Below are 12,264 nucleotides of genomic sequence, written 5' to 3'. Positions count from 1 at the left end.
TTTATTAATCACTTATTGTATTGTATTTAATTTGCATATTTTTATTTTATTTTATTAATCACTTATTATATTGTATTTTATTTGTATAATTTGATTCCATTTTATTGTTATTTTATTAATACTGTATTTTATTGTATTTAATTAGTATAATTGTATTCTATTTTATTGTTATTTTATTAATCACTTATTTTATTGAAATGAATCTGTATACTTTTATTCTATTTAATTTGTATAATTTTATTTCATTTCAGTGTTATTTTATTGATCACTTATTTTATTGTATTTACTGTGTATTATTTTATTATAATTTATTGTTGTTTTATTAATCACTTATTTTATGGAATTTAATTTTGTAATTTTATTCTATTTTAGTGTTATTTTATTGATCACTTATTTTAGTGTATTTACTGTGTATTATTTTATTATATTTTATTGTTGTTTTATTAATCATTTATTTAATTTTATTTAATTTGTATAATTATATTTGATTCGATTGGTATAATTGTATTCTATTTTAGTGTGATTTTATTGATCACTTATGTTATTGTATTTACTGTGTATTATTTTATTATATCTTATTGTTTTATTTGTCACTTATTCAATTGAATTTAATTTGTATAATTAAATTTGATTTGATTTGTTTAATTGTATTCTATTTTAGTGTTATTTTATTGATCACTCATTTTATTGTATTTACTGTGTATTATTTTATTATATTTTATTGTTTTTTTATTAATCACTTATTTTATTTTATTTAATTTGTATAATTATATTATATTTAATGTGTATAATTTTATTTAATTTTAGTGTTATTTTATTGATCACTTATTTTATTGTATTTAACTTGTAAAAGTTAATTTTATTTTATTGTTATTTTATTAATCACTTATTCTATTGAATTTAATTTGTATAATTTTATTCTATTTTATTGTTTTTTTATTAATCACTTATTTTATTGTATTTCATTTGTATAAATACAATTCAATAAAATAAGTGATTGTATTGTATTTATACAAATTAAATACATAAATTAAGTGATTGTATTTCATTTAATTTGTATAATTGTATTTGTTTTTTTATTAATCACTGATTTTTATTGTATTTAATTTGTATCATTTTAGTCTTTTTTATTGTTATTTTATTAATCACTTGATTTATTGTATTCAATTTGTATAATTTTATTCTTTTGTTGTTATTTTATTAATCACTTATTCTAATGTATTTAGTGTGTATAAATACAATTCAATAAAATAAGTAATTGTATTGTATTTATACAATATTATTATATATCATTTTATTGTCTCATGTGCATTGGTCTCAAATTATCTCATTGTTAAATTATTTTTGTCTTTTCTGTTTTCACGGTTCACAATTGTTCTGTCTTTCTTTTGTCAGTCATCTGTGAAGCACTAACACCTTAAAAGGTGCTATACAAACAAAGTTTGACTGATTGATTGATAACTCAATATGAAAGTGAATAAGCAAATCCCCCAATTGAATAACTCTCACAACATAAGGATATAGCTTAAAGCCTTTTTTGCCCTTCAAAACAGGTCAGTTAACTTAGTTTAGCTTTGATTATATTTATGTTTATCTTAATTATACTCCCAAGCTCCAGTTTCCTCTTCAAACAGTATTTGTCTTAATAACATTGGTTCTGGTATTACAATGACCACACTGCTGTGTGTTAGTCAACTTTATTTTGAAAATACTGACCACCTCATACCAGAAGTGACACATTTGCTCCTGCTAGGCTCTTATCTTTACACAATTTACTGCAAATCTTAATTAGTGAAATGATCAGCTATTTCAATGAGTGAGGTCTGACAAGTTTTATTTTATCAAACATGCGTTTCACAGTCACAGCTGTGAAGCTCAGCGTTATGTCATTCAGTGTGATTCATATCCAGTCGTAAAAGTGGGTGGAGACTATTCCTTCACTGTGAAAAACAAATACACGCGCCATTACCATAACTCATGATAAAAAAGCAGGAAACATACCGCACCTAGCTCTACACAATCATGTCATTTTCACTCTATAGTGTAACATACATGCAAGTAATGTAATGCATATAATTTGGCATTTCATTGCGCCAGTTTTCCATTCATTTTTTCGACATATTTTACCTAAACTTCTGCAAACATGGGCAAAATCTATGCACACAAACATTACTTTTCATGACTGGCTGGCGGCTGTGCAAAAAATAGAATCAGAAAATGGTTTTGTTTACATACTTGAATGTAATACAGATCATCCAGCAGATTAAAAACAAATCTACATGTTGCTCTGGCAGTAGGTGAATGAGTTTTCAGTCATCTTTCTTATTGTAGAGGTGAACTCTTGGTGGGAATCATTATTCTAGACTCCATGCTTCTGATCAGAGGCACTGGGGAGGACAAACCGAGAGAGACGTGTTAAAGGCTTTAACTTAAACTCAGAGACCATGGAGTTAACTGTAATTTCATAAAGATACTAATAAAAAATACATTATTTCACACAGTGTGTTACAGGTCAGCACATGTATTGTAAAGTAGAGTTAAATAAATCAATGTGTTCATTAGAATACCACCATCACATCATGTTCACTGTTTTCACCATGTTTTAAAATCCCATATAATACTTTTATGTTGCTGAAACATCTATCTAGCTATAAATGTGTCTCAGTGAGTTCAGGCAGAGCACAGAAAATGACTGTGCTGTAAATAAAGCCAAGCTTGTGTGGCACTCCCTCCCTAATATGCTAATTCACATTGATTATATAACCCTGTGTTTACCTGCTGCCACGAGACTGCTCTTGATAAATTCATTTTTGTTTGCTCCTTCCACTTCCTCATCATCCACCTGTGGGCTCTCTCCTCCACAGTCCCTGAGGAGGAACTATTCTGATCTCTTCCTATAATCTCATCTGTTGCTCAATACACTTCACAGGGAGTGATAGTTCACAAAACTTGATATTTCAACAGTCTAATGGTCTGTCTGAACTGTTGACTCACTGATTCTATGAAGTACAATATCTGTAGTGTTTTCCATCTTGTTTGAATTTTAAAGAATGTATCTTTCACATGTTGTAATAGCTCCTTTGTGCCATCCTATCTCCAACATTTTGAGGGAACAATCTTTACTGCACCCCATGAAGTTAGACCACAACTTCAGTCATTGATTTGATCTTAATTCCTCTTGCAAAGTATACTAATAAACTATAAATATTGGCTTGTAATTGTCATCTCATGAGGCACACGTCACCTCTGGCTAAATGGCAGATTATTTTTCTTAGGAGTATATGTGGTTGGTTTGCATGTCTCCTACCTGTATAATACACATTTGAATCCCATCCGTCCTTCAGCCAGGCAGAGTTCCTGGTCTCCTCCCGGGACTGGAGGCTTTCATAAGCTGTAAACACAAGTAACCAAATCATACATTACATAAGTGTGAATGAATTTACGTCACTCTCATATGAAACATTTAGCTTTAATATTCTTAAGAAATTTATTTCGGGTAAAATTAAGTTTTAGCTGCACACATAATTTTCAGTCACAGAAATAATCTAATTGCTTGAGTTAAACCTCAGTAGCTGGATCCAAAGAAGTACACAAACAAACATTTCCCTTTTTCAATTATATGAGCCACAGAGGAGGCAACTTTATATAGATATCTCACTACAGAAGGGATATTTAATATGCCTATTTTGTCAGACGCTATCATTTATGCATGGGGCCCATTGGTTTGTGGACTACCGTTTTGAAGCCTTGAGTTCAGCATTTTGGCTGTCGCCGTCTTGTTTTTTTGCAACCAGAGGTGACACCAGAGGGTGGAGCTAAGTACAACCGAACGCTGAATGAGTGACCAAAATGTTACAATTAACAAAGTGTGAAAGAGTTAATGTTGTAAGACGAAAACACGGACAACTCTCAGACCGGACAACGCCGTGGTAGTGACCTGTCAATCACAAGGTAGCCACGCTCTAAAGCATCCCCTGCTTTATGGTCTATTTGACTCTAAATGGGACCATAATTTACTAAATGAACATCACGTTGTATTGAGGAACACTTGAAACTGTGGATTGAGACCATAAACTCATGTTTACAATGTTTACTGAGGTAATAAATCAAGTGAGAAGTAGGGTCATTTTCTCATAGACTTCTATACAATCAGCCTTCTTTTTGCAACCAGATGAGTCGCCCCCTGCTGGCTATTAGAAAGAATGTAAGTTTAAGGCGCTTCTGTATTGGCCTGAAGAAACCTCAGGGAGAGCAAGAGGAGGGATCCCTCTCCCAAGATGGACAGACATGAAATAGATTTTCTGTGTACAGAATAGACCAACATAAAAATAAATAAATAAATGCAGTGTTTCTACTTCAGTGACTACTGTATTATCACCTTCTAATGATCAACCCCCAAAATATGACATGTTATTTAAACAAGACATCACATGAAGTCATTCTCCACCAGTTATAACTTCATCTGCTTGTACAGATTCAGAGCTTGTTGAGGTACCAGTTCCTTTAAGAGAGGTATTAAAGCTTACCTACTCCACAATATCTCTGAGATGAGGAACAAATGTTACATACTCACCCCACAAATGATGAACAGCATAGAGGTCACCGATCTGTGAGAAGAACCCGCCCACTGCTTCGTTGTTTTCCTGTCTGTATTTGATTGCCCTCGCCCTGTTATAAGACATGTTATTTTCAGGGGTATAATGATCACCTGATGTAATACTTTATGATTACAATGGAAAAAGTGCAGACAACTGATATCATTTGTATTCTGAGCAATTTAAGCTTGTTGAGCCTTACCAGTGGTTTCCCCATTCAATCATAGTTCCTGGCTGAAACACATGTGAGGAGGTAAACTATTAACACAGTTTAAAAGTGAAACATGACTTAGCTTGTTTATTTTATACAGACAAAGCAACTCTGTGTGCCAAATGAGCCCACATGCAGGAAGAAACTTCAGCGTTGGTTGCACACAGATTTTATCACAGCTATGTTTTGAACCACGTTATCAGGTACGCCTCTCCATTTGTGAACAGCTCACTCATCAAAACAATGACTCAAAACTATGCCTTGTTGATAAAGAGATAACAGAGGAGAATTGCATTACTCCTTCAAGATAACAGGCAGCCCAAAACTATGCAAATATGTAACATTTTGAGAATAAGTGAAATAGCTGTTATGTGTATCATATAACCAAAACTGTGTGAAACAGTGATACGATAAGACCGGCATGGACAAAGATCCATTTGGAGCGTTATAGCAATACTCTCCAGGAATTCAGCCTGTTTTAAAGGCAAAAGTGGGTCCTACTTTTTCATGACAGTGTTAATAACACTGGCTCCTGAATGGCTGCCATGTGATACAAAAAGTTGTATTACATAGAGTTGCAATCAAATTTATTCAACCCCATTAGCCTATCAAGTAGGGGTGTCACAATATACCGGTATTGACGATAACCGGGATATTTAAAAATGAAATATTGATATCACATTAATAATACACATATGATAATATTGTATAAATAATCCAGCGCCTCTTAAATCATTTTATATATGCAGTTATGGTTACAGACTCTCTCTCCACTTCCCTACACTTGTATTTTGAGCGTAATTAATTTGCCAAAAAAAAAGAGACAAAACAAACAATAAACAAAGTTAAAGATGAATTTGACTAAAAGCATTACTATTATTTTCTTCAAATTTTCTATAGATATCGTGATAATATTGTTAACGATAATCGTGTAATGAAGATCTGATAGAATGACAGCTCTACAAGACATTCTTCTGATCAACATATCAACTAAACTATACTATATATACTTCCCAAAAGCTTAATTGTCTTTTGCAACAATTTGGTGGCCTTACACACTAGTAAGTGATAAAAAAAAACAGCAAGATCAAATATGAGTTCAATAATTTTGACATGGCTGTAATATAAAAATATATTTTAAAAATCCTGCAACTCAGAAAGATTACATTACACAGTTTCATTATCAATTTGATTATGTCTCTCCAACAAATGCGATTAATAAAAAAATCTAGATCTTCAGAAAACTTTTGATGTGTAGGGTTGAATAATTTTGATAGCAACTGTATGTCATTTTTTAGTCTTAATATGTAGAAAGGCAATACATTTGGATTTATTAAGTTACACAACTGAGAGAACTGACTGACTATGAAAAGTGTCAGATAAAATCTATTGAGTAATATTCAAATACATGTAAAGTCATGCAACTTTAATATGTGTAAAATAAGTGGATACCTTGAGGTGATAGGTTCGCATTTCGTAGATGTTGGGTCCAGGTCTGGGAAACGGTTCATTCCAGAAACTGAACTCCAGGAGCAGCTGATTTCGCCTTGAAATCAACATTTTCGCCCTCTCTTTCCGAAACTCTAAATACTCCTGAAGAGAGATTAAAAAAAGAAAATAATGAAAAAAAAGAAGAATATACAAAGATATACTATACAGTGCTTTTCTACTGCTTAAGTGTGAAATAAAATTGTTGAGATAAAACTCAAATCAGTGTAAGTTGCACTTAAAATATCAGCTTTTTCTTAAATTCCCTATTCTTTGCAACAAAGAAAAAGATTAAAAAACAGTTTACAGTCAACCTTGTTAATGTTCTGCTTCTTCAGGCATTCAGTCAAGGCTGGGTATCCTCCGCTGTATCGCCATAGATGCACTGCAGGAAGCAGACCAGCAGATGTCACTGTAGCACTGTGTAAAGACTAATGCCACCCACACAACCATCAGATACAGTACCACCATCACCATCCGATCACTTCTTGTTGTCACTGAGTGCTGTTAATGTATATTATACACTGTAAATGATCATATGTAGAAGGAGAGGTGTTGGCAGTGAGTCATCTTGTAGTGTCTGTGTGTGTCTTTTCTGTGATGCTCTGCCAAACTATTTACAGCCAGACCGCAGTTATTTGAATTAATGGCATCGTCCAATCATGAGGCCTCCAGACAGAAAAATTAATCTGGTCCTTGGCGTGAACAGGGACTGTGATCAGCAAGAGGTGGCACTTTTCATCATCTTTTAATCATGTTTTTATGTTAACGGCTGCTGCTTACCAGCTTGGTCCTGTTCTCCGTACCAGGTGTTCCAGCTTCCGACCACCTCACATGGGTAATCCTGGTCCTGATGGAGCCTGTTTTGCACCTCAGCCCTAAAAGCAGCAGCATAAAAGAACAAAATTCTTCACACACACCGATTGTGTGAATGTGCCAGCAGCAGTTATAATAATATACTGTCACTTCACCACAATGACCAACTAGAGGGCACTCAGAGAGCATAACGTCCACAATTATCCAACTTGCTGTTAAACCAAAAGACATTATAATTTTACGCTAAGTTACTTTTATGGTTCTGCAAGAATACTATGGAATAATGTCCATCTTCTGAATGTGGGAAACTCTAAAATTGTATCATCAACAAAATCTAATTAGTTGCTCCTGGACTTTGTTGTTTTATTATCTATACTTTTTCTATTATCATTTCTATATCTATTTTATTTTATCAACATTTTACTACATAAGTTTTAACATCCTAAGTTTTGTCAATTGCTTGTAGAGCACTTTGAAGTGCATTTGATTTGTTCAAAAGGTGCTATATAAATAAAGTTTGATTGATTGATCGACACAAAGTATAATTTACCTTATTTGTCAACCAGATTGTATGAAAATATATGTTTTCTTTCTTCTATTGAGAGATTAAAACAGGCAAGTTGTTGAAAACACAATTTGACTGGTGTAGTTAAAGGTACAATGTGTAGGATTTCGCACCATCTAGTGGTGTGGTTGCAGATTGCAAACAACTGAACCGTGGTCATGCTGTTTGCCTCAATCAGATGCCATTGTTACCAAAATTACACTACTTTAGGAGCGACGGAAGTCAGACGGCGGCTGGCGGTAGCACAGTTTTGCACTCTGCAGCTCACGTTACTGTAGTTTCACAAGCATGTCGGAGAACTACGGTGGCCTTTAGGTAACGTAAACACGTGATAGTCTCTCTCTAGAGCCATTGTTCTGGGCTAATGTAGAAACCTGACAGACACTGTGCATGGATGTATAATAAGATCTGGATTTGGTGCTGCCACTCAACCTTGCTTCCAATTTTTTCCAGCAGCATTTTCCCCATAGACAACCATTGTAAAAGAGTCGTCGGTAAAACTGTTGACAGGACACAACAAACTGCAAACAAGGTCAATTATGACTCTTTCTATTATGAATTTTTGATCCATGGAGGATTTATATTGGTAAAACTTTCCTAGAGCCGTGAAAAGCGATTTAAAAATCTGTGATGTCATTACAATGTGAAGTCTACGGGGCGAGCAGGAGCTCGTGGGCGGGGCCAGCGGGAAAACAATCTACTGCACATATTCAATGTACCTGATCCTTAGTTTCAGGTGATTATATACTAATGAAAACATTGTTATTAATATTATATTCCATTTCTGCTAATAGATCTCCCGAAATGTTACACACTGTTCCTTTAATGCAGGGCATGTTGTAAAGCAGTGAACACACTTACTCTAGACTGTTGTATGCTTCCAGGCAATCTGGTTTGACGTTGTGAACTGAAAAAAAAAAGAGCCAGACTTATCAGAAATGGGTGTTTTTTTTAAATACAAGCAACCATCAAATATTTCAACAAAGTAATTTCACACTCCGATTCAGCAAAGACTTCTATATACAAAACTGATTCGCTTACAATAGGTTATAGGCTACGGCTGATAGAGTGTTCAAATTGAAATCCCTACAAGGTGTGATGTACGCCACAAAAGGATCAAAGCCCTGGGAAGAATGATAGATTTCTCTACAGGAGACAGACACAGTTATCACCACACACATTCACAAAAGAAAAGCAGAAAAAAAAATGTTTGATGTCGCCGTCAAAACTTTACAGACTTGATAAATCACACCGTTATTGAATAACTTGTTGCTGCCTGCATGTTTCACGTGTATGATAATAACTTGTTACAGTGCAGCCTTGTGCTCGTCTCTTGTGTTACTTCTCTCTGAGGTCACCGAGGCCAGTATGGATTGAATTGAATTAACATTATTTATTTAGCTGTTTTCTGCAGAGACAAACAGATGATAGACTGTTTAGACTCAAAACAGAATCCATTTCATTATAATATGATGTAACTGTATCACATTCACTTGTGTGTGGCCCTCTGCAACCCCACGCTTAAAGAGGATAAACAGTCACTTGAAAATCAGTAAAAGATCTTATGCCTACATTGAATTTTATACAGGTTGCTGGTCTCTTTCTTTGACAGCAGGTTGGAGTGGGCATCTTTCCTGGCATCGACTTTGCGCGCAGATAAAGAACGGAACCAGCCTTTGTCGCCGCTCTCTGAAAACCTCCTACACAGAAACAAGATGAAAGAAAGTTTCACAAAAGGCTCAAAGCAACAACATAAAACAGAGAAGTTTTCGATATTAAAAAGCACAACTTAAAAGGGACGTGGAGATATGCGTGACATATGGGCTAAAAAGATAGTCATGCTAATATCCTTTGATATGAGAAAACATGCATACTGTATGAGTGAGTGGGCTGAATGCCATAGCTTATGTCTTCGGCATAAAACTTCACTCCACTCTGGAGTGGATAAAAGGGGAATATCATTTACTTTAAGAACTATTGTTACAAACTAAGAGCCTCAAATCAGTATTTGAACATGAATAAATGTCTGTCAAAGTCATATAGCAGAGATCTAAGACTTTATTCTTTTATGTCTTCAGACTTATACTTCAAGGAATTGTCCCAAAGAAAGTTAACTGGAAAGGACTGTAATAGTGGTATTAAAGCAAACAGGGACTAATCCAACCAGTAATACTATTAGGGTAACTTCAGTATGTTTCAACCTGGACCCTATTTTCCCATGTTTGTATTTAACTGACTAATAGTGACAACAAGTTCTGAAATTGGTCCAGTATTGAGGGAGAACGCTGTAGATGGCAGCTGCTCATGGCCTGCAATATGGTGCTATTGGGGCAAGCTGGTATTGTCTAGGGCTGACCCGAATGCTTCGTAGCGTCGACCGTTGCCATGGTAATCAACCTCCAAATCAGTATTCAAATGCTTCAGTTTTTTTTTTTTTATATATATATAGCTATATATATATATATACATATATATACGTATGTAATAATAATGTATAAATCCCACAATACCCCATGAAATAAGGAATAATCCTACAACGATATGAATTATTCATATTCAGCATGAATTATTATTATTAGTTATTCTCAGACGGATATCGCTGTTTGTTATGTGTAGAGGTGTGTGTATGTACAGTAGTGTGGCAGCAGCACTGAAACGGGGGAGATGGAGACAGACAGACAAGACAGACAAGAACATGGAAAAAAAATGGTATTCGGAACAGCCCTAATATCCTTTACGTCCACAAAAAGTGCTTGTTTTTGCCGTGACGGGCTTTGATTGCTATTATCAGGGTCTGACATTATGAAAAGATTCTCGCTCAAGGAGAAGTCTCGTTCTGAAATCTGGCGAGGTGACGTGTTGCCGGAAGACAACGGTGGAATAGCGGAACACATCTGAATTAAAACTAAAACTGAATTAATAATATCTCATAATAAAAAACATACCAAAATTATTATTGTTATTTAAATAAGGTACATATAGCTGTATATACAGAGCTAAATATAGTGTTAACATAGCAGCCACACTCAGTTGGACATCATATTCAAAGGATATTTTAATGACTTTTCTAACGTCTCATAAACTCATTATTTTGAACCCATTTTAAAGCTGCTTCAGTGTCAACATTAACCTCAATTTCAGGATTTTTCACAGGGTGTGAACCGAGAACAGCCCAAAGAGAATAGTTGGTATATTCACATTTATGGATTAGGGAGCCATAGTGAATATATGTTTACTTATATTTGGCACTTTCAAGGCCGTCTGCAAACACTTTCTAAGGCTTTATTTATTATTCTAAAATCCACAAACTTTCAAGGTCAGTGAGACTTCTTTTTTTAATAACCTTAAGGGGCCAATGGCTTTTATTGGGAACTATAATTATAAATACATTTTCCCATAGCTCCCTCTCACAAAAATAACAAAAGTAGTATTCAAAAAAGCCAGAAATGTGTGTGATTTGAATACAGCCAGCCACAGAGGAAATGCATACAGTGTGGAGGCACAGATAAGCTGTAAAAACAGATGGTGGTTACATTTACTGTGTGAGCTTCACAGGACAAAGTTCAGAAGGGCCAGCAAATGATTAAAGCTGGTTTTGGAAAATTGCCTTGTATGTTTTGTTCATAATGACCCTGATGTCTTACTTAAAAGGTATTACTTGTGAGCATAACATTGATTCACCTTATCATCACCAATATAATGTGTTACACTTGAGTGAAGACAAATAATATACTAGTTAACAACATGTTGGCTGAAGTAACGACGATTAAAGTTTGATTTAATGTAATAAAACACAGAAAAGTCTGTTTAATTGTGTTTTAGTTTAGTAGTGTTAGTAGAGTTACATTAAAAACATCTTTACCTGGTCGCATGTTGCAGAATAACAGAATACCTGTAGAGGATCTGTCCTTTAGACCACACACAAGTCTTTGCCATGTTCCTCTTGTAAAGTATAAACTGCTTCTGACAAAGCAAACAAGCTGCTCAGGTTAATGTTTACCTCTTATCTGGGATGTTATGATGGCTAAAAAAAAAAAAAAAAAAAAACTGCTATTAGATTTAAAAACGTGACGCAGTACGCAGTGATCAATACGCACAATCGATCAGACTCATCAGACATGATTAGTTGAGTTGAGCCTTTCAATGATAATGAGCGACTTTAAAACCATAGTTATAAAACATTGTTGCTGACAGATATGATTAGATCATTCACTAAAATCAGCAATGTCATATGCTTCAATTGTATGCATATAACATCCGTGTTTTATTTTATTTTATTGGAATTATTTGCAAACATGTGCTATAGGCTACTTAATGCTTTGGATATCTGTGTGATTATTATTGTATATTTTTACAAGTATATTATGTCTAGTTTAGTCATTTACATCCCTAAAAGTAAAGTAGGTTATTACAACGATATATATATACATACAACAAAATGTAGACAACATTGGATTAATTAATAAAATAAATAAATAAATAAATAAAAAAAATAAAAAAATAAAATAAAAATAAAAATAAAAATAAAAATAAAAAAATTAACCTAATCAATATTAGGGATAATTCCTTCCAGAGACGTAAACTAAATT

At 33.9% G+C, this 12,264-nt stretch overlaps 1 protein-coding gene across 1 annotated transcript; it reads right to left on the bottom strand.

Moving 5' to 3' along the window:
- Positions 1-1,817: 1,817 nt before the first annotated feature.
- On the bottom strand, positions 1,818-11,694 carry nipsnap1 (nipsnap homolog 1 (C. elegans)). The gene is made up of 10 exons (XM_037776696.1): positions 11,538-11,694; positions 9,248-9,375; positions 8,537-8,582; positions 7,078-7,172; positions 6,609-6,679; positions 6,259-6,399; positions 4,798-4,829; positions 4,574-4,668; positions 3,308-3,391; positions 1,818-2,387 (listed from the first exon to the last, which is right to left on the bottom strand). The coding sequence occupies exons 1-10, from the start codon at positions 11,609-11,611 to the stop codon at positions 2,323-2,325; spliced, it is 831 nt and encodes a 276-aa protein (XP_037632624.1). The 5' UTR covers positions 11,612-11,694; the 3' UTR covers positions 1,818-2,322.
- Between the last annotated feature and the right edge of the window lie 570 nt (positions 11,695-12,264).

The sequence above is a fragment of the Sebastes umbrosus genome, chromosome 8, assembly GCF_015220745.1.
Source record: "Sebastes umbrosus isolate fSebUmb1 chromosome 8, fSebUmb1.pri, whole genome shotgun sequence".
Taxonomy (NCBI): Eukaryota; Metazoa; Chordata; class Actinopteri; order Perciformes; family Sebastidae; genus Sebastes; species Sebastes umbrosus.
Note: the sequence above shows the minus strand (reverse complement) of the source record. Positions and strands in the feature narration are given on the sequence as shown.